The sequence below is a fragment of the Pteronotus mesoamericanus genome, unplaced genomic scaffold (assembly GCF_021234165.1).
Source record: "Pteronotus mesoamericanus isolate MK-2021 breed Mesoamerican mustached bat unplaced genomic scaffold, CSHL_Meso_final scaffold_167, whole genome shotgun sequence".
Lineage (NCBI taxonomy): Eukaryota > Metazoa > Chordata > Mammalia > Chiroptera > Mormoopidae > Pteronotus > Pteronotus mesoamericanus.
In genome coordinates, this window is record NW_026555308.1 from 39,975,328 (window position 1) to 39,999,385 (window position 24,058).

Sequence of the window (24,058 nt, forward strand, 5' to 3'; positions counted from 1 at the left end):
ATGGCCATGTGGCCATACCCACCTGATCATGTGCCCAGGGAGAGCAGAGAAAGGATTTGTGAGGGTTAACAGCTACTCTGTCCCATTCCAGTTCCGGTCTGTACTTCAACGTACAGCTCAAGTGCCATTTCTGCAAAAAAGTTTTGTCTAAGTCTTTAACCAAAACTAATAATGCTTATAACTAACAGTTACCTCTTGCTGAATATTTGCCAGGAACTAGACTGTGTGTTCTGGTATAATGCTCTTCAAAATTCTACAAGATTTTGTCCACATTTCCACAGATGAAATATGATTGTTCACACTGATTAAACAAAGATGATAAAACTATGATGTGTTGGAATCATGATCTCTACTTCTGAGATTCAACAAGCTTTTCTTTTCTCTTTTCTTTTCTTTTTTGTTAGTAGCCTCCTTTATGCTATATCATTTGTGATGTGCCTCACTTCCTGCCTAGATTGTGGACTTCCTGAGGCCAGGCCTGGTTCCTCCATTAGTCTTTGTTGCATTGGGTGGCCAAAAAGTCCGTTCAGTTTTTTCCATAAAATAAAGGACACATTTTTCATTTTCACCTAATTAATAAAGATTAATTGGATATTTTTTTAGTATGTCGGCTATTTCCCACTATTGCCTTCTAGTGGGTGGAGGCTGGGGTGCTGCTAAACATCTCCCAATGCATAAGACAGCCCCATAGCAAAGAATTATTTGGCCAGAATGTCAGTAGTACCAAGAAACCTCACAAACCACTTTTAACATGTTCAATCAGTCACAGCACCTTCTCCATAGACTGCATAGATCTTTTTTTTTGCATTTCAGTTGTGTTTTTATGTTTCTTGAAACAATAAAGCATAATACTCCAGAAATGTGTTTCTTCTTTCACCCTCAATATTAAAATGGCTGCACAAAAAATCAGCAATTTTAATAAGTTGTTTTGTTTTTTTTTTTAAGGACACTGATTGACAGCTATCACAATACAATCTAGCAATTGGTTTGAATGAAACTTAAGACAACTAAGCGCTACTGGAGACATTGTATGGAAAAAACAAAATTAACTTTTTGGCCAACCCCATACCTAGCATAGTACCTTTTATGTAGGAGGCTTTCATTAAATATGTACTGAACAAATGAATTGTCACCTAAAAAAAGTTCTGAACTCACAGATAATGTATATAAAGACTCAGTTTGGATGGGGTACACATAGTCAGGAGACTTTGGTATAGTCTCTTTATATGAAAATGACAGTGGTGATCTTTAGCCACTAGCTTTTCTACAAGACTGCACTCATGCACTTAGAGTAGGTTGCATTTATCTTTGTGTAATTCTTTGATAACTTGAAAAAATTTGAATGTGTGAAGTTAAGTATGTTTTCTTTTTAAATGCCTACATTTACTTTTAAAAGTTTTCTTTTTCTTCTCATCGTGCATTGTGTTTACCATTAAATAAGCATTAATTTGTATAACAATCTCAATTTATTTGTGATGGGCACGAAATGATTAAAATAGCTATATTTATTTTCCATTAGATATTTATTGACAATAGCTGTGGCCTAGGAACAGACCTATTAAAAATAGACCTATTAAGAATGCAATGTCTGTATAGAAAGCTGAAAAACAACATTAGCTCTTCGTATTTTCTATGATTCATTACAGGCTATGCAGTCCATATTAAGAAATAATTGACAAAACAGATTATTTATAAAATGTATTATAAATCTAGAAATTTAATTATACATTGTTTTCATACTGAGACTTTGCTTTAGAAATAAAATCATATAAATCCATTTTCCTCAGAGCCTATGAAAAAGCTGAGATAAAATATCTCATTTCAGAAAATGTATTCTTAATTTGTATTCAAAACCCTGGATATTGTGTGTGTGTTGATGCAAGTGTGTGTTTGGTGTGTTTAGGGGATGTCTGTAGTTGGTAGAAGGGGAATTGGCTGAAATTGCATTGACTATTACTTTATTAAGAAGAAGAATGCATACAGTATGTATTCTTGTACTGTCAAACATTCTGATGGATCTTTTAAAATGATCTAAGTACAAAGATTTAGACACTTTATTCCAAATATTGGCTCTTTTCACTTTTAAAGCTATGATATTGATTTACCCTCTCTGAATCTCCTTTTTTCTGTGAAACAGAGAATGTACAGTTTAGTGTCAGTTAACTACCAGGTGTTCACTAAACAAACCCTATATACAGCAATAAGGAAAATCTTAAGAACATCAAGTTAGAGCAAGGGGTATAAGAAAGATATATTAATACTAGCTTATGGGGCAGATTTCTGTGGGCTCTAGAATTAGACCTGAGGTGAGTTCTTGACCCTTTATAGTTATGTGACCCTAAGCAGTTTCTTCATCTCCACTACCTCCACCTCCACCAAGTCCCTGTCATCTAATTCCTGTCATTCTGCAACAACCTCCTCATCTGTGTCCCTACTCCTGTTCTCTGAACAGCAGCCTTAGTGATCTTTTAAGGATGTAAATGAAACCTTTCATGCTCTAATTTAAAGTCTATATTGTATTCCAATTACATCTAGGGTAAAATCCAGACCCTACCCTCTGGTTTAAATACCCTGTGAGAACAAGTCCCTGTCTATCTCCTTGATTTATCAGTTTCTCTTTTGTCTATCCTTGTTCTTCTTGGTCTCTCTCATCTCAGCTCAGATGTTTCTCTCAAAACTTACCCTGATTGCCTATGCAATATAGCTCTTTTCTTGTGTACCACTCTGCTTATGTCTTCAAAGCACTTACCCTCAGAAATCATCTTGTTCATTTATTTATTTTCTTGGTTATTATATATCTGTTCTCCCCAAATAGAGTATGTGATTCATGAGGAAAGTGACTGCACATTTGTTTTTGATTCAATTCTGTTTAGGCCCTATTGCCTAGAAGAATGTTTGACTCACAGAGGTGCTCAGTTAGTATAGAACAAAGCAGTAAGTTAACAAATGACTGACAGACCCTATCTTGAAGTGATTTTTCTTCACCTTCCATTCCTCATCTGTCAACACTTAAAATACACGTTAGTATTTAGGACAGCTTTAGATATAAAACTTTTTAGAACAGTTTTAGATGACAGTTTTGAAACAGTTTTAGATGTATTTATTGTTTAGAACAGGTTTAGACATATCCTAAGATAGTGCAAAGAGTTCCCATATACCCAATCTCCAGTTTCTCCTATTATTAATATCTTACATTTATCACACTCTAGAACCATACTGATATATTAATAACAAATTATTTAGCTAATTATTAATTATTAAATAATAACTAGTCATTATTATTTTATTATTAACTAAAACCCACATGTCATTCAAATTTTCCTAGTTTTTACCTGATGTCTTTTTTCCACTCTAGGACTCCGTACAGAGATACCACATTATAATTCATTGTCATGCCTTTTTTGACTCTTCTTGACTGTGATAGTTTCTCAGACTTTCCTTGTTCATGATGACCTTGACAGTTTTGAGGATGACTGGCCAAGCATTTTGTAAAATGTTCCTTTACTGCAATTTTTCTCATGTTTTTCTCATGAGTAGATTAGGATAGGGTGTGTGTGTGTGTGTGTGTGTGTGTGTGTTTGAGAAATACTACAGAGTTTAAGTGCATTCTCATTACATCACATCAAAGGTACATACTATCAAACAACTTACTACTGTGGGTACTGAATCTGATCATGTGGCTGAAGTCGTGTTTGTCAAGTTTTTCTGCTGCAAAGTCACCCTCCTCCTCCTCCTCACTTTTCATATTCCTGTATAAACATCACTATGAGCAGCTGATCTGAAGTAAAATTAAGTGAAATTCCTGCATGTCCACATATTCAACAATAAATTGCAAATAGATTAAAAATATAAATTTAAGAATTTATTGTAAGCAAAGATTCCTATTTGTATATTATTTGGGTGAGGAAGATCATCTAAGTGAGAAACTCCAGAAATAATAAAGAAAAATGGCATCCTATATAAACATAAAATTTTAATGTCTGGCCAAATTTAGCATAACAATTAAAAGAAATATTATACTGAGATAAAGGTACCTGCAACATACATTTGCAAATTTTTAATAAATTCAGTATATAGCATGTGCCAGGTAGTCTTCAAAATACAATACATCTATTATTTCATCTAGCTTTTAAGACAACCTATGAAATATATATATTTACTTTGCCATTTTATAGACAAGGAAATTAAGGCACAGATAGGTTAAATAAACTATGTAATGCTGCAAATCTAGTAAGGAAGGACAGAGTAAAAATTGAACATCAGGCCGTCTGGCTCCCAGGTGAATGCATTCAAACACTATAAAATATTGCTTGAAGTTGATAGGAAAAGACAAAAAGCCTAGTAAGAAAAAAAAATGAACAAAATATGTAAATGTGCTAGCCACAGAAAATGTAAGAATGAATGTAAGACCATTTACATGGGAAAAGATGCTCAGGAATGCTAGTAGTTAGAGAAATACAAACTTTAAACCACAAGGGAATACCGTTTTCATCCATCAAATTGGCAATAATTGAGAATTTATATTGTCCTGTTTTGGTAAGGATATGGAAAAATGGGAATTTTTTTGCTTTACTAGTATGAATATGAATGACGACTATTTTTGGAAAGTATTTTTAAAAAATCTATTGAAATTATTAGTACACATACTCATGGATTTGGTCATTAATATTTAAAACTTCTTTCTTGTAAAATGTTAACACTCATAGAAAGGAGTATATAAACATAAACATAAAGCATAAAAATTATTATAAAGCAAACAATTGCGTACTTACCAGGTGAAAACGTAAATCATTTTCAGAAGCTTCTTTTGTAACTCCTTTCAATAAAATATTTTTATTTCCCCCCTTTTACCATTCTCCTAATCTTCCTTCAGTTTTCTTTACAATGTTGTCCTTTATATAATGAAATAAATATTACAGTGTTGATTTTCTGTGTCTGGATTAACAGTGTGCTTTGTGAGATCACCTATATTGTGCATATAGCTGAAGTTTGTTTATTTTCATTTTCATAATGTTAACAATGGGTCTTAGGCACAACTAGACAGAGACACATGATTACACTAAGCTACAATCACCATTGACATCATCCCTTGGCCCCTTAGCAGGACTCACCACAAGAAACTCATCAGCCCAGCAGAGTGACAGTTGTTCACTTTCTGAAAATGGCCTCGTAGCAGCCCACAGAACAGACAGGAACAGGGGCTAGTCTTCTTTAGGACTCCTGAATGACTGCTCCTGGGTGAAGAGAAGACTCAGAGACCCGGACACAAAGGATACCCAGGCTTAGCTTCTTCCTGTTCCAAAGTTGAACCAAAAACTTTTTAAAAAAACAGATTTATGGATTCCAGCAAAGGACATGCATTCTGGGAAACCCAAGGGCTCTCCTCCTGTAGTAGTTATAGTTTATTTACAGCCTTCCTAGTCCAGATGTAGTGTACCCATCAGATCATTTATACCATAAGCAATGGTTTCAATAACACAGCTGCCATCCAATTTCATTGGGTTTTATGGGAATGAAATGAGAAAACTAAACCAAGATCAAATTTGTCCATAGAAAAAGAGACTATTTTTGTTCACCCTTTATTCACAGAGATAACCACGCTTTTTCCCCCCCATGAGTTAGAGAATTGATTTGATTCCAGATTTTAGCCCTTATGAAAGTGTTGCTGTGAGCTTTTCTGTACCTGTCCCCTGGTGAACACTTACACATATTTCCTTTGGATATGTATTCAGCAGTAGGATTGCTAAGTGAAGGGGCATGTCTCTTTTTAGTCTTGGTAGGTAACGCTCAACTGATTACCAAGGTGGATGTACCAATTTACACCTCCACAAGCAGCTCTGAGAGCTTCTACTGCTCTACATCCTCTTTAATTCCTGGGATTGCCATTTTTTAAATGTTAGATGGATATGTAGTAGCATCTCACTGTGATTTTAATTTAGATTTCCTTATTTATGATGTTAACAATTGTTTCACATATATAGGTGACTTGGATATCTTCTTTTGTTAATTGCCTATTTAAGTCTCTTCTCCATGTTTCTATCATTTGGTAGTTCTTTGTATATTCTGGATATGAGCCTTTGTCCATTGCGTGTGTTGAAAATATGTTCTATCACTTGAAGTTTTGTCTTTCATTCTATACTTGTTTTGCATAAATATATTTACAAGCAGAGTTGGTAATCAAAATATTTAACTATTGATGTAGTGTGGTAATTAATTAATCAGAATAGTACACACCTGTTTAATATCAGGCCCTTTTTAAAAATTACGGCATCAGCCAGCGTAGCCAAAATTATACAGTAAATAACAGGAAATGCCAACCAATAAACCAATTATTGGGTTTGCTGTGCACATCAATATTACTACATATTAGGGTCAGTTGGACTTGAAGAATGGGGGAAAAATTGGGACAACTGTAATAACATAAACAATAAAACATTAAAAAAATGTGCTTTATTCTTCCAAGTCATTCCTTTCAATGACTCCAAAATTATTTGACCACACCAATAAACAACTCTTTGGTTCTACTACCTCGTCACTATTTCTCTGATGTCACTTTGGATCCCATGCCCATCTTGTATTTTGTGGTACATTATTATAATCAGTCTACTTATTATCTAGCATATACACTCAATTTATTTGTGTCATGTCTCTTTGAAATACTTGTGTACTCTATACTTTCCCCATGGGATCCTTTTTATTCATGAGTCTTTAAATTATGCTAATGACTTAAATAATCATTAAAAAATGACATACCAAGCCTGACATTTTTTTTTCTGAAATTAAACTCATATATCCATCTGCCTACTCATGGATGTCCATGGTCATCTCAAATACAACATGTCCAATGCTGAACTTACCCTCTACCCTCACCCCAGATCTGCTCCTGTAGTAATCATTCCTACCTCAGGAAATGGCTGTTCCATCGTTCCAGTTATTCAGTTCAATAATAATTCCTTTGTCCTCCTCACACTTACTTTCTAATTAATTAGGCAGTCTGGGTAGAGCTAATGTCAAAATCTATCCAATATTCACACTCTTTGCTTGCATTGCTATAACCCTGATGCAAGCCACCATTTCCTCTCACCTAAGCATGTATGCTCCTCCCCTTGCTACATCTTACGTCTACACACTTCAGCTCTCACCCCAGCATCAGGATGGTCATGTTAAAACTTAAATTAACTCATGCCACATCTCTTATCAAAACCCTGCAATAATTTTCTGATGCGTGGCGTGTGGGGGAGCGCTGCCACTGGTTACCACTTGTCCCCGGTAAGGCCAACAACTGCTGCAGGGTTCGGAGCATGTTGCGGGGAGTGGGGGCACTCTGGGATCTGAGGGTTACTGTCCGGGGCCAGCTGAGATGGGACCGAGGACTCTGAATCCTGCAGAGCCCGTCTGGGGGGTGTCACGGATGGGGAGAATAAACACCAGTCGTAGCAAACACTTCTCTGTTTGCTGGGAGAGGGGACGTGGCACATCCCTCTAGTGGGGAAGGCCCAGAACCCCTTTGTTCAAAGGTTTTTATTGAAAGGGTTATCAGAGGGACTAGGTAACAGGAATGCACAGGTTATCTCATTGCATCAGTATGTTAGCGTTCACAGAGAATGGTGATGTTTTGAAGAAAACAAATGTCAGGAACACACTGATATACATGGGTCTGAGAAGAGACTAGTAAACAAGAGAGAGGACTAAATATGAGAGCATAGTAAACATAAGAGTGTCTAAGGGTATAGTTAGGGTCTGTGAATAATGTAAATTTCCTTCCCAGCATAAACTGATTATAGCTCCTGAGAGAAAAACGAAGCACACTTGAAAGAATTTACTTTTAGGCTTGATTTCCCTGGGAAGCGCCAGATCTGGTTTAGGGCTGTCTCTGGTATTGCTTCGAGCCTGAGCCAGGTGCGGGGAGGGAGCTGCCAAGAGACAAGGAGACTGCTTTCGGATAGAATGAGGACTCTGGCCATGTCCAACTGAGCGGAGGGGTGCGGGCCTTTTTGCCCTTCCTCCATGTCCCCCATGCCCACATCTGCTGCCCATACCAGCCAATGTCTGTCTTAGGTTGTTTTTCTTCTCATGAGAAAGACTTACCCGTCATGGATCACTGACCATCAAAGGGTCAAGCAGGGTGCAAGGTGGACAGGGGATGTACCCCTGCCGGGGGGGGGGGGACAGGTTTTGTTTCTTCAGGAGCCTGTTTTCTCCAAGGTCTCCCTGATTATTTCCAGCCTTGGGGCCCTCCCGCCTGTCAGCGGGGTTACAGTTCCTGAAGCCAGACAGGGCGCTTCCCAACAGCTTTCCATCTCATCCAGAGATCATCTGGCTATTTGTCAGCTCTCTGGCCTCACCACATACATCTTTCTTCCCCTGCCCACTTTAGCCAAGTTTAGTCTGATTCTGCTCATATTCAGGGATAAAGGTTTACCTTAAGTTGAACCAACATTGACATATGTGAGGAGATAAATCATATTTTACCTATGGAGAAAGCATATACTAATAAGATTTCTGGCATAATTTCAGGAACTTTTTTTTCAGAGGCTACAAAGTTCTTCAACATCATGAGAATTCTGTTTTTTAATCCAAATATGCTAAGTATGATAAGATCAATCTAGGAGGACTGTATATATATTTTTTGCAATTTTACTGATTTGTTTTTTGTGTGTAAAACATTCGTATAAGGTAATTAAAAAAAAATAGTTACACTTAACCACCAAAGGTTGATTAATTAAAATTTGGAATTGATAGCTATAATCATTGATTTTTTTGTTTAGGCCACCATTTTCAATCACAAAAGAATTCATCTTGAGATTCAACCAAACAAAAAATCCAAAAGAGAAGGAAGAATTGTTAGACCTAGCTAGAAAAAACATTCTCAGATTTAAGGTAATGCTATTTGATTTACTTGGTATATGAACTTTCTCTTCTAATTGGTGGGTTGATTACTTGTTCTAAAATACTGACAGAAAAAATAAGAATATACTTTTCTTTAATTATAAGTAGTCATAGTTAAAAATATTAATGTAAATTAAATTTTATAACCAAATAATTCAATGTCAAATGACTTTTGGGGTGAAGATTTCCCATAAGTTATAAGGGAATATAGCTGCTGACATTAGCTGAAGAGCCCGCAGCAAAATACTCAATGACTGGAAAATAAATTTTTGATCATGAAAATTCCACTTTTCTTTTAAGAAAGTTAACTGAGATATGGTTTGTTCCAAAGAAAAAAAGAAAGCTTTCCTTAACCTTCAGTATACACGCACAGCGGGTTGTCATGTTTATTAACTTCTGCCTGTCTACAGTAAAGGAGCCAGAGTTTTTTAGCAATTTGGTATTAAACTAATTTCTGTTGAATCACATTTCATCAATATACTTTTCCTTCTAAAATCAGAATGCATTCCCTTGGTGGGGAAATGATATAAAAATATAAGAAATCCCTAGAAGTAAAAAGTGAGAATTATTTTCAACAAATAACTAATGATGTTAGAATAATATTAAACATTCTCTACATTTTAATACTAACACAGTTTACATAAAGGGTCAATAAATAAAAATAATAAAAGCAAAAATTAAAAATATAAAGTTTTATAGAACTCTAATCACACAGCACCAGCCTCATTGAATGTGACTTTTAAAATATAATTAAGGGATAATATAAATAAATCAATAAGTCATATATTTTTGTTTTCCTCTTTTATGTTTCCCCATCACAGAGAAAATTGGGTCTCAGCACCTTAGGCACCGGGAAACATGTGCATCTTCCTACTGCCTGGACCGAAATAACATACCTGGCTCAATGCAAAGGAGAAATTCAAGATGGTATGTGCTCTAACTAAACTCTTCCTAGTTACCCTAAGTGTTCTCTAGAGTAGCAATGAAGGCATAATTTGAGAACTTTAATATTTAGAAATTGTGCAGCATCCAAGAAAAATGTGCCTTTCTCTATCAAAATACCTGATAATGTTTCATTATGAAAGTTCCTTTTGTAATTTTGAATTAATGAATTTGCTCAACTTTTTAATTACAAAACTGTTTTAAAATCTTTTGCTCAGCATAGTCTTTATTGCTTTTTTCCTAAAGTTAGTAACTAATTAAAAAGTAATATAAAGTGTCATTTAGTGATTTTCAGTTACAATAGGGACTATGTTTTAGAGAAATTGATTCTGTATTCTATAATTCTTATTCCTAAAACATTATCCAAATGGCCGTTAGTTTTTCACTTATTTTATACAGCCATTTTACTCATTACCTTTACATTTATCACTTGTCATTTACGTCTCCTTTCAAACTACCCTCCAACCAATCTAAAAAAGAAATTAAAAACCATTATTTTTAAGGAAGTAAAATTGTTTCTATCATTATCCTAAATTTTATGTATGTGCCTTTTAAAATGAGTTTGTGGAGTGTTAATGTATGAGGTCAGTGAGTATTTCCCCATGTAAATTGGGTTTTGTAGTGCTGTCTGGGAGCTTTCAAGCAGTAGGGAGAGTAAGAACAATTTTGTATTTAACCAGCTTATATGGAGCTTTATCACAGTGCCATATACAACCTGACCTCTATTAAATGTTTAAATGATACAGAAGTAAATACTCCTGGCTTACCAGCAACCAGAAGCCACTTGATCTTTGTCAATTCAACCTCAGTTTTGGTCAGGTATCCTGCCGTCCTGTGATTGAGGAGAGGACTGGTCTTTCCCAGCCTCAGGGGGTGAATTGTCATCAGTGGAAACTAATCAAGGCAACATCCCTTTAACTGTCAGTGATTAGATCAAAGGAGTCACATGATCCAGTCTTGATCAAGAGATGGGAAGATGAGGCTGTTTGGAATACTTATTTTTGAATTGGTTTTGAAAAAGATATGCTTGGGAATAAGGCTCCTTTCCCTCCCTATGCTCCTCTTGATTCCTCTCTAAACGGCACAGTGAGAACAAAATGCCTGGTGCTTGTACAGTCATCAGTTGTCCCGCACATCAGGGCACCGAGAAGATGGAAACATGCAAGCAGAGGGCAGTTACGTTAGCCAGCCTTGGAGCCTTTCCTACTTTGATTTTGTTAAATTATAAACATACCTGTTTAGAAGACACTTTGTTGAGTTTTCTGTTACAGACAGCCAAAAGCTTTTAACTCACTGATACTGAACTCCACAATAATAATAATGATAATAAGCCCTAACTGTGATTTCCTCTTACCAGCTCCACAACTGAAATACCCTCCGTACAGTGTCCTGTCCGTACGGTTGTCTAGACATCCCTCATTCTGCTGGCCACCCTCCATGCAGCAGTGACAATTCTAAACTTTAAATAACTTCGAATGCCTTATGATTACACTTAAAAAGAACCCCGGCTTTATATTATGGACCACAAGGTTCCGAATGATCTGGCTCTTGGCTACTTCCCTACTGATTGATTATGCTCCAGTAATGCTGGTCTCCTTTCTGTCCCTGGAATGTGTTAGGGCTTTTCCTTTCTCAAATCTCTGCATTTACCATTCACTCTTCCTCAGATATTTACTGACAGATCATCAAAATCTTTGTAATGACTTGAGGTGCAATTTTCTTTAGGGCCTTAGCTCTATATTCTTCCTTGTTTTCTCTGCTTGATTTCCTACTGCTTTCTTTTGCAGCCCCACCTTTAGCACTGTTTTCTGTCATTCAGATCTGTCCTATTTCCCACATTCTTAAGTATATGACCTGGTGATCTGTTTTGTGTTGGCTGGAAAAGCTGGAGCTCCTTGGGCACTCCTCTCTCTCTCTCTCTCTCTCTCTCTCTCTCTCTCTCTCTCATCTCTAATCATCTCTGTCGCTATAGTCTTTCCAACTTGGTGACTTCGAAGTAGCTGGATTTCCTCCATGGCAGTTTAAGGTTCCAAATCTTATATTTTAAGAGAAAGATCCAGGTGGCAGCAGTATTGCTTTTTCTGGTCTCGCCTTGGAAGTCATGCAGTGTTATGCTTGCCACAGTAACAAGGCCTGATCAGGTTCAAAGGGAAGAGGACATAGGTTTTCACTTCTTAATGGGAAGAGTGTCAAAGAATTTATAAGTATTTTAAAACTATGGTTTTGTGACTGAGCAAATAGTTCATTGTAAGATTTAATTGTAGCATGAGACAAACATCATAATGTATAAATTATGGAGTTTCTACTTTTCGATTTTTCAGAAGCTTTAAATATGCTTTACATTTCCATGGACCATGCTTCCTTTGATTATGATCACCTACCTGCCTTGTTTTTTCTTGCGGAATCAGTTTTATATAGACTCTGCTGTGATGCATTCCTAAAGACATACTTGTACACAGTTGAAATAAAGCTAACAAAGGTATGTTTTAAATATTTTTAATGTGTTTTAAGTGCTACATGTACTATATGTAGCCACATGCCATCCATTTTAGGATCTAAATGTTCCATTTGGTTTTATTATAGAATATTCTCTTTCTTTGCAGTTTGTTTCAGTCTTCTGTAAATATGAGTAATTCATTGTTTGCTATCCAAAAAGGATAGTTTGAAAAAAAATACATCACCAACTATGTAAGAAAATAATATTAAATTAAAAATCCAGTTTATTTTTATATATGAGTATATATAGATTCTCTCCTATTTTAAGGATTTTAAAATGCCAATTTTCCATTTAAAAATGCCAACAGATAACCTTAAATGCTTGCTAGTTTTTTTTTAAATGTTCGCTCAATTTGAGATCAGTTGTTCTCTCAGTATTCCAAGTCATTTTAGAGTCATTGGACAAGAAATTATATCCAAGTATGTTCTGTTTTTTAATCTCCTGGACCAGATGTCATGTGGTTCTGCTCCCTTTGATGACAATGATTGCCTGCTGCAAAATTTATTATTACTCAAAGAAATTTAGCTTGACTGGTGTTTTTGTGATTTTATTGTAAAGAAAGAAAAGAAGGTTAGAAGAGAAGAGATGGAGAGAGAAGGAAAGAAGGAAGTAAAGAATAAAGGAAGGAAAGATGGGAGAGCAGAGAAAGAGAAATTGACAAGCAGAGATTCAGTGGAGGAGGCAAAGCTGGTGTTGTCAAGAGACAGAGAGAGTATGTAGACAAATGAGACATGAGTCAAGATTGCACAGGAAGTTCCTAAATTCCTTAGAGATAGAGAAAGAAAGATTTTTCAGTGAAAGTCTGGCCTTTCAGAATCTTATAAAAATGAAAGTTTTAAAAACCATTTTTCCAAGCATCGCTGTAACTAGAGAGAGCCTCTAAACCAGGCAAAACTCACGACCAAGGTGGGGTATACTGCAGTGACTACTCAAACTGATATGCTTCTCACATATTTTTCTTTTTCCCCAACATTAAATTTTAAAACATTAATATTTACTTCAATATCAGTCACTAATCCTTTGAAAAATCCTGAATTATTTTCTCATGACTAATCTCCCACTTCAGTCTCTTGGAGAAGCAGAGTGCTCCATCAAAGTGGTCTGTATAAGGAGATATCTTGGTCATGCCTTATAGACATTTTATTTCTATTTAAAGTCTATAAATGGTATATGTTTAGAAGTTATGGATAAGCTTACAAGTATTGATGATACATTCTCAAAATATATTTTATTGATATAAGTTTGTGATAAAAAAATATTTGGAAAATCACTGCTGTAATAGAAAGTTCAGGACTTTTGGTGTGATATGTGCAGTTCTGGGTTCAAAGTCTAGTAATGCCACTTACTTATTTAATAATTGTGGGTGAACCCTAAGACTGGGTAGAATAATTTTTAGATTTTTTTACATGTAGATTTAATAATTCTTTGCATTGTTACTAAGAGGATTTGGAAACACATATAGTTTGGTTGTGATATAGTGATAGTTATTGTTATTATTTGGGTCTCCATTATCTTATGACTTAGCAATTCAGGCTCTTCTGTTCTCTTTATTTCCACACATTGTGGGGGTTCTTTTGGTCACTTTCTGTGAAATTTTGCATATCATTTTGTTTCAAAGATATTCTATTTTCTGTAGTCTATGTGAAAATTTTTTTTACCTACATGTGTATTTTAAACTTCACAGAATTGAGTTGTTACATTTATGTAGCGATGACTTGTTTTTCATGAAGGAATAGGGATCTCAGTACCGAGTCCTGTGCACTGGAGGAATACTTCTCAAAACTACCTTAAGCAGTGCATTTCAAATTGTTTTGACTGAGACCTGTAGGAAGAAATATCTTTTGCATTGCAATCCAGCACACAATTCAATACACACTCATTTATATACTGAAACAAGGAACGGTGCAATGTATAAGATATTTTCTCTTTTATTTTATTTAACAATTCCCTCTCAATTGATTTCATGACTCACTTAAAGGGCATGGCTTGTAATTTGAAAAATATTGTTTGAAAGAACATAGAACAAAATATCATTTAGTATTTATCATTATATGTAATGTAGCGATGATTTATAAAAGTTTTTCTTGCTGAGCCAGTATTTCAACCTTGGTATAAATGTTTTAAAATTATTTCAAAAGCACAAAATCTCAAGAGTTTGAAATTGTTCCCTCAGAAGCAAATGTTATAAGAAAATGGTTTATTTTCTTTATGATTTTAAGGCATTTATTGATGCAACACAAAAATGCTTTTTTCTTTCTCTTTTGACAGATTGGTTCTTTGATCTTCTTAAGACTGTTTATATATTTCCTGTATGGTCACCTAGAAAATTTTAAACAACATTTACTTAGGCTTCAACAATATTTATATGGTAGACTATCTTTTATTTTCTATGCTTATAAATGTTTTATGTTATTATTTGCAAAGCTCAGACTATCACTTTAAAGAACATAAGCTGTATTTTATTTTTCATGAAAGGTAATAGGTACAGTATTGGAGAATACAGCTTCTGGACCAGATTGCATGGGTTTTACTTTTAACTTTTGAACTTAACTACTTCTGTCACCTTGTCTGACTCACAGGTAATAGTGAATTCAAAGGAGTTAAATTCAAATTTTAGATAGGTAACACTAGTGGCGATGGAGATGCTAGCTGGAGTAAAGAGGGTGGATGTGGAGGTCAGTTAGCTGTGACATCAGCATAGGCAAGAGATGTATAGTAGATGAACTATTAAAATGAGAATGGGATAGAGTATATTAACCTTGAAAATTCCTAAAGAAAAGACCCTGCTCTTGGTGATCTATTGGATCTAGGCCATATACAAGAGAAGGTGAGGGATTCAAGAGGAACCTTATGTTTTACATATTAATAGGTTCAAGATAATGGTGCTCTAAATTGAGAACATTTTGGAGAAACATTGGATAATCTGATTGGAACTAAAGAAATAAGTGAAGCCTGGGATTCACTTATTTCATGGATATTAATGAATGGATAAGTTGACAGTCTTCCATATTAACATGGCTGAGTCAACTTGAAGGTAGGAGTTGGTGAGGGATATAAGTTAATTCTAGGAAAAGAGTTTTGGAGAACATAAACATTGAATAGGTTATTACAGGAACAGACATCAATAAAAGAAAATTGCGGGAAATTAGAGAAAGTGATGGCATAGAAATCCAAAGGAGAGGGCAAGTTCAGGAAGATCAGCATTATCAAGAGGTGTAAAAGCATTAAATAGTTGGAGGACTGAGAGTAATGATGGGTTTCTGTAATCAGTAAGCCACTGTTGATCTTGGGAGCATCCTGAGTGGACAGGTGAAAGCAAAATTTAGATTGAATATAAATGAAGATTGAAGGGAAACTTTAAGCATAAGACAGACATGGCAAACTATTTCAAAAAGCTTGGCTATAAAGGGAAGGAGAAATATGTCAATAGTTTGGGTGAAAATAAACAAGGTCAAAAGAAGAGATTAGTATATTGTAGGATAAACGATGAAGAGACTCAAGATATAAGAAACAAAATCGTGTTTGTTGGAAAGTCCTGGAGGAGGGAACAGAAGGTCATGGTGGAAGTGTTTTGGAGACAAATGCAAGTTCTGGTAGGTGTGAAACCAAGACAAGGCCGTAGACTGGCAGAATAAGAATTCATGTCTATCATATTTCTCATTTTGATTTCATCATTATGTTAAAAATATTTTCCTTAATTCCATACAGTGTTCAGCATAGTGGCTTATCAAATATTTAGATGATGGTGGCAAGTAAATTTTGAAAGATTATTTGAATAAAAGTTGAAGTTTTCACTTTAGTCTGTTATTGTGGATATAACCCAAGAAAGCCAGCATCTTTGTTCCATATAAGGATAAGATTCCCAGATTTTTTTTCCTCTTATGGAATACTGTGAAATACAGCCTTACTTAAGCTACATCTCTGTCTTCAACAACAGTCTGACTCCAACAGAGGTTGTTAGCAGATGCTGCCTATCCATATAGTCATCTAGTAAAACATTGGTTATTACAATTTTTTACATGATGTCTAAGAACTGAAATGCCAAGATCGCCTGAAAGTATATTAAAGAAAGAACATGAAGATAGTTCTGTGAAATGTTACATAGTTTTATGTTAAATACATAATTGTTGCTATATTTAAAATATATACTTTAAAATTAATAACAACTTGAAAATAAATACAAATGGAGAATGCTGAGTTAAAAGCAATGATATTAATTTGTAGGATTATAATTTTAAAGTATTTATTATGGATATAATGTCTTTTATAACTTTATTTATTTTCAGCTGAAAGTGTCCAAGCATTGTTGTGCAGTAACTATACTTAACAGGGCAGTCAGCCATCATGCAATTGTTCTGAGCTTATATATACTTTTATGTATGAATTATTTACCTTGTAGTTTTCTATTAAACCACTAGGGGGCATACAATAACTTTATGAATCTTGAATAGATGGAAAAATGTACAGCAGTTCAACATTAAAGTACTGCATTTAATTATTTTTTAATAACTAAAAGACAAATGAAACACTATGCAATATATTAATGAAATATTTTTTATTCTTACAATAGCACTTTCTTTCTCTGGAGACTCATATTACAAGTATCCAAACATCTTTTCAAATGTGCAAATTATTCTGAAAACCATGGAAATTATATATGAAAGAGAATTTTTACCTGGATCATTTTCCAGCCCTGTGGCAAATGAGAAACAATATGAGAACATAGATTCTGATATGGTGAGTCTATCCTAGTGCATTATGAATCAAATTATGATTATTGTGATTCAATATTTGTGCTCACCAATTCAGTAAGCTATTCTGAAGATGAAGTTAGTGAGGAGGAGGGGAGTGAGAACAGCAAAGACACTAAATTCAGGAAACCATAAGAAGTAGTTAATAGGATTAGTAGTGGAGCATCAATATGCATCACTACTAATTTAAATAGATTAATGCCATAATACCTTATTCCTTATAGAATCCGTCTCAGCTGTTTAAACTGCAACATAATTTAGTTTGACTTATAAATGAGCATTTTAAGATATTACATTTTTATTAAAGGGGAAGTGTTTAAAGTGCAGGCTATTAATGAAAGCAAGTGTAATATTTTCATGTTTCCATAATTCATATGCAATAACATTTAACATGCTATTAAAATCAACTGAAAATATGAGTCAAAATTGAGGAATTAAAAGAATCCCTAGTATATGAAAAGTCTCATTTTAATTTGTAACTCAGATATTAGTCATTAACATCAGAGAAAACTATCTATCCCAATTACATAATTTCTAGGTAATAAACTGTTATGCAAATGTATTAGGCAAATAGAACTATAGTGAGCTATATAATTCTTCATACAATTTTTGGGCTGATGTACCTCAAATGGCACTTGTCAATCTCTGGGGTATATATGTATTTATTTCCTTTTCTTGCATATATTCCAAAAGAAAGCAATGAACACTGCAAGAACTTGATTCTTTTATTGTTTATTTTGTGTGGTATATACGTATCATTTATACCTTATAAATAGAAAATTTGTTTTTCTCTTTGATTTGTTTTTCTGAAAAGAAAATAATATATTTAACATAATGCAAGTTGGAGCAACTGCGAAAATGTAAGGAAGATTATTTTTTTAAATAGTTTTATCTAGAAGTTGCCTCATAGTTTCCCTGTGTTTCCATTGGCTCTTTCTAAAACTAACTAAAATTTAGTTCATAATATATTACTGGCCTACCTCAAAGAGCAAGAAAAATCTCAAACAATCTAACATTACACCTAAAAGAACTACTAAAAGAAAAACAAAAGCCCAAATAAGCAAAGGAAAGTATCTAATAAAGATTAGAGTGGAAATAAATGACATAGAGCCTAAACAATAAATAAAATAGATCAGTGAAACTAAGAGCCGGTTCTTTGAAAAGATAAACAAGATTGATGAACTTTTAATCAGACTCTTCAAAAGATAAATAAATAAAATAAAACAAAGGGGGCTTTAATAAATAAAATCAAGAATAAAAGAGGAGAAGTAACAACTGATTCCACAGTAATACAAGGGATAGTAAACAAATATTATGAACAACTACAAGACAATAAATTGGACAATCTGGAAAAAATAGATAAATTCCTAGAAACATACAACTTCCAAAACTGAGTCAGGAACAAGCAGATAATCTGACTAGACCAATGACAACTAATGCAATTGAAGCAGTAATCAAAAAACTTCCAACAAACAAAAGAGGTTCTGGACCAGATGGCTTCAGAGACAAATTTTACTAAACATTCAAAGAAGAACTAACACCTATCCTTCCCAATCTATTCCAAAAAATTCAAGAAGAAAGAAGACTTCCAAGATCTCACTTTGTATGTGTAAACTAATGAACAAAATAAACTGATGAACAAAATAGAAACAGAGGTATGCATTCATGGAACAAACTGTCAGGTATCAGAGGGTTTTGAGGGCTGGATGAAAGAAGGTGAAGGGACTAAGCAAACACACACACACACACACACACACACACACACACACACACACACGAGAGTGTAATGATGGCCTGAGTGAAAGGGGTATAGGGAAAGGTAAATGTGGGTAAAGGGGGGATAAATGGGGACGGAAAGAGCCTTTGCTTGGGGCGATGGGTACCGGATGCAGGATGCAGATGACGTTGAGTTGTATACATGAAACTTGTATGGCTTTGTGAACAAATGTCACCCCAACAAACTCAATGAAAATACACTGAAATATAATAAAACTAAAATTTAAGTCTATAAGGAAAAACTTTTTAATAACATCTGTTTTTAATCTTACTAGGCTTTAGTGTTTTCTTTTTGACTTATTACTTGGTGAAGCATTTGTATAAAGAGTGACATACACTGAGTAATTTGAACTTTTGGTTACGAATTACTAATTACCAATGAACACAATTTGCTGCCTGCAGCAAAGGGATCCTGTTTTTAAGTTTAAAAATATTTTAACAATAAATACTTCACCTAAGTTATCAAGCAACAGAAAGAGCCCCGATCACGAAGAGGAAAACCCGCTCAGCAACTGGCTATGTGATCCAGAGGAGGTCTGTTGAGCTCTCTAAATCCAATTTGCATATCTCTAAAAAAGGCATCGTCTCACAATGTATTCAAATGTTAAATCCCAGTGTTAAACACCTGAAACTGACATAACTAATATAATATTGTATGCCAACTATACTTAAAAAATGATGTATGCAACATTCTTAACCTACTCTGAGTTGCTTAACAATAAATAACGTTTATTTTTGAGACAAGTTATTAAGAAGTAAAAATGATTTTTATTACTGAACCTTCCAAAAAAAAAAGGACATCACCATCACTGTTGTCGCCATCATCATCATCATCATCATCATATTTTCCTCACTTATATATAGGGTTGTGTGTGAAGACTTCAAAAAAAGCATGTGGCTTGTAAATTATTAAGTGCCATGCAAATGTAAGTAATGATTATTGAAAAATATATTTAGGAACTCTAACTTAGGCAGATAAATATAATAATTTTCATGTAAGGACATGATTATGCTGACTAAATGATTGCGCTTAACTATGTGGTTAATTGTGCTTAACTTAATGTGGTGATGTGAGTGTTTTTCCTTGAAACAAATAGGGTGCTCTGGGATCTTCATGACATGAGCATTGTGGTTATGGGGCAGGCGACCTTCAGTGTTGATTCTGCTTCTCTAAGAATCAGTCTGTTGCACTCTTGGTGCACATACACAGCAAGGAAATGGAAGCTTACTGCTGTAGAGCGTGGCTTGAACTTGAAGGGGCAAAAATGTCAACACATGAAAGGAATGTATCTCCTTAAAGTAGTACAAGTCCCCAGGTTTCTGTGTCATTTTTCACTTTTTAGAACTAAGAGCATATTTTCAATCTTTTCTAACCTCTCTGTCAGCTCTATAGATGTAAGTCTGTGAAGATATTATAACATATTTTAGCCTAACAGATTTATTGCTCTCCTTTTTCTCCTCCCATTACCTCATAACATAAAGAAAATAAAACATAGTGGAGTCATAGTGCTGCTAAAATTGCTGGTTGAGCAAACTGATTCAGTGCTTGATTGCATATTTTAGTGTGCTCCAGCTTCAGCCCATCTTCTCCAGCATTAATCTAAACCAGCCCCTCCAGTTCAGCTGAGTATATATTCATTCAATACTGCTCTCTCCAGAGAGAAGAAAGGGGAAAAGAGAGAGAAAAACAGAAATATAAAGGATACATTGGTATTCATTCCCTCTCCTGTCTTTATTCTTATTATGCTATAGTAGAGGATTTGTTGATTTATTTCTACAGCCCTTACTTATCCTTTAATAATGCTAAAAGTTCCATGACAGCATATTTTGGCCACTGTAAATATTTTATTTTTAATATATTTATAAGCATTGGAGTTGAAGCATAATTATTTAATTTGTTTTCAAAATGTAACTATAAAGTAGCTGGAAAAAAAGGATTCTATAGGATATACACACACAGGATATTCACAAAATGGTTGTTGATTCTATTTAAGAATAGGACATTTCCTTTCCCTGCTTCTAAACCCATTTCTCCTTTTAATATCCTTTTAAGCTGATCCAGACACACGGTTTCCATTGACTTTGACAAATGATACACTTTAATTAGCTCTGTGGATTGCAGAATCAGACCACTGGATTGAGTTTTCACTCTGTCCTTTGCTTACTAGCAGAGATGGATTTACCAGTTGTCACATGATAATAACATAGTTCTTTGAAGAAAGTAGGTTCAGACTCAGCTAAAATGCTATAGGCTCTGTACACATTAGTTGTAGCTGTCCTGAAGTACAAATAGTTTTCTGAAAACGAGGAAACTGTGTTAACATTAAAATGCGATTTGCAATCTCATCTTCTTATGCTTTAAGTAATTGGTATGCCTAAGGCATTATCTAAATTTGGGACATTTTGTGCTGTACTGTAATTGTAAATGGTTACTAGGAATTGGGTTAGACTGAGACACGGGTTCTTTAAAATTAGGAGCATTAGCCTATGATTCATCTCCTATTATCCAAGCAACACATGTATTGTGAGGTCTTTTCATGGCAATGCCAACCATCCCCAAAATGACTAAGAACAAGGATGACACTCAAAAAGCTGTCTCTGAGCAGCCAAAACGGAGCCCATGCTTTCAAGCTCATTTCTGTTATGAAAGAGCCCTTGGTCAGACACTCAGAGCTTGTGTACTCAAATTTCCATAAAATTCAAGCATATTGGTCATTGGAATTTTCAGCCAACAGAAGGTTAACGATTTTCTTTAGGTGGAGTCCTAAAGTAGGCGCTGTACAAGCTGACACTGTTGGAGGAGGTAATCTAAAGCAGGGTCCCCATCCTTTTCGGCACCAGGAACCAGTTTTGTGGAAGACAATTTTTCCACGGACCCAGGGTTGGGGATGATTCAAGTGCATTACATGCAAGCTCATCTTTTGTTGTGTGGCCCAGTTCCCAACAGGCCCCGGGGACAGCTCTTCTAGAGTGCTTGACCTCCTTTTGACCCTTGAGCTAGCCCTGGGCAATCAGGGCTTCTCACCCCCTCCCCCCCCCCCCGTCCTTGGAAAGTGTGTTCTGCTCACCATTCCCACAGTGGGGACCTTAGTCCAGGATGTGACCTTGACAAAGCAATGTGTTGGTGAGACCTTCTGTACTTGACTGAGCCCAGTTAAGGCCTCTGTAAACTTTAAGATTCTGGAGTGTGGATATGAGATACTCTTCTTGTGGCCATTCAAAACCAGTCCGGTAAGTTGCCTTGCATATTAAACCTGCCACCTCCAACCTGGAGTGGTCTCCCTCTTTCTTAGGCCTCTCCTGTGCTCCATGCACAACCAACATGGCCCAAATCTGGACAGGACAGCAAGGGGGGAGATGAGAGAACTATAGGAAGTGGTCATAAGCCAAAAAATGGAAAGGAAGGGAGGGGGGAAGGGAGAGAGGGAGGGAAGGGTGGAAAAGCAAAAGTTCTCTGGAAGTCATTTAGTGCAGGGCTCAGTGCTCTTCAATCTACCTGGGGTAAAAGATCTCAAGATTTTTTGTTTGTTTGTTTTTTACCAAGAATAAAAATACATAGCATTATATTTTATTAGACAAAATATATAAAATTGACTCTGTCAACAGTATTCTCAATGCACATTCTTTTTTTCTGTTCTCTAGTTAACAGTTTGCAGATGGCACTTACCTGCTAACCACATCCTGAGTGGGGTTGATTTCCTGTAAAGGCAAAGAACTCCACACCACCTAATAGCTTTGTCTCTTACACTGATGATGTACCTGATGATTGTATTAAATCACATAATCATCATTATTATATGCATTTATTCAAATGTGGCAAATACATTTTTTTTTCTTTTGAAAAAAGCAAGGAAGAAACTTCAGCAAGATTTCCAAGCAAATGCTTAAAATATAAAACATACGAGGCTAAATCAGCCTCATTTATATGGAAAATTCACCAGTGTAGCAAATTCATCATTTGTATTTGATGATGACAATGCTCTGCAGCCAAAGACCACCAGGACCGCACCTCCATTTAAGCAAAGTGGGTTTATCGTTTGTTGTGGAAAGAGAACACATGCCCAAGGAACCATAGGATATCTTAGTAAGAGGATATAAGAATGAATCTATTGCAGGATTTGGGCTTTGTGTGGTGACTCAGGGAGGCTATAAAGAAACAGGGATTCTTTCTAGGTTTGATGCTGCCAAAAATGGGGACAGTTCTGTGTTTGGGTATTTTGTAGCTTGGTGCGGTAACTTTTTGTCTATGCTTAGAAAAACATTACCAAGTAGCTTTGTTTATTTATCGTGGTCTCAGGGTACTGTTGTCTGAGGTTGACATTCTGTGAGTTTTTATCCAACAGGAGAACAAAATGACCTGGTTGTAAGCATCAGAGCAGCTTGTAATAATATTGATGTCAAATCAGTTCCAGACATCAGAGGCTGCTTTTATCTTTCTCAATGATGCATAAAAATGGCATCATATAAAACTGAAAATTAAACTTAAATCTTGTTTATCATCCAAAATCTTTAGGTTTTTCTTTACCAAATGCTTTTGGGAATTTTCGCTGGTGATGGTGCATAAGTTTGTTAACAAGAACCTTTACCTAACTGTAGCTATGCAGTCAGTATATGTTATGAGAAAAAAAAAATAGTGTTGATTGTTTTAAATTGTCAGGCCAACCACAAGTTGCAACATGAGGCCATCAGGCATCTAGGCTGAGACATCTAGAGCAATTTGAGAAAAGAATTTCATTTTTATGGGTTCTATTTTTTTTGTGTGGGCTCAACCGTAAAGCAGAAGATTGAGTTATTTGGATAAAATATACGCATTTATTGAAGTCAGTACATCTCCATCTGATGTCTTACATTATTTTAAAGTAAAGCTTTTCTATGGAATATTCTAACATTCTAAACAATGACTTACTGCCATTTGCTTCTCTGAATGATTGTTCCCCAGAGTCAATGCTGTGTGCAAAGACTTTACCTCATTCAGGCCCGTGTTTCCACTGCTGACTCCTTGACATGCAGCAGATCAGCACACATCTGCAGAACTTAAGTAAACAGCTTATGAGAAACTTAAAGTGTTTTAGCTTAAAATTAATGTATAAACTATTGGCCTTCTACCTTAACAGAACACAGGATGAAATTTTTCTTTAAATTGCAGTCCTGGCGTTGTTTTATGTGACACGTGAAAATTACAAAGTCCTTTGGAGTCTCTTTA

At 35.2% G+C, this 24,058-nt stretch overlaps 1 protein-coding gene across 1 annotated transcript in view; it reads left to right on the forward strand.

The window, feature by feature from the left end:
• The window catches only part of TMEM232 (transmembrane protein 232), a 174,938-nt gene that overhangs the window by 18,278 nt on the left and 132,602 nt on the right, over positions 1–24,058 (forward strand). Inside the window, exons 3-7 of the mRNA XM_054589983.1 lie at positions 8,769–8,880; positions 9,711–9,816; positions 12,153–12,310; positions 14,597–14,696; positions 16,899–17,065. Coding sequence (XP_054445958.1) covers positions 8,769–8,880; positions 9,711–9,816; positions 12,153–12,310; positions 14,597–14,696; positions 16,899–17,065 — 643 coding nt within the window. The remainder of the gene's footprint in view (positions 1–8,768; positions 8,881–9,710; positions 9,817–12,152; positions 12,311–14,596; positions 14,697–16,898; positions 17,066–24,058) is intronic.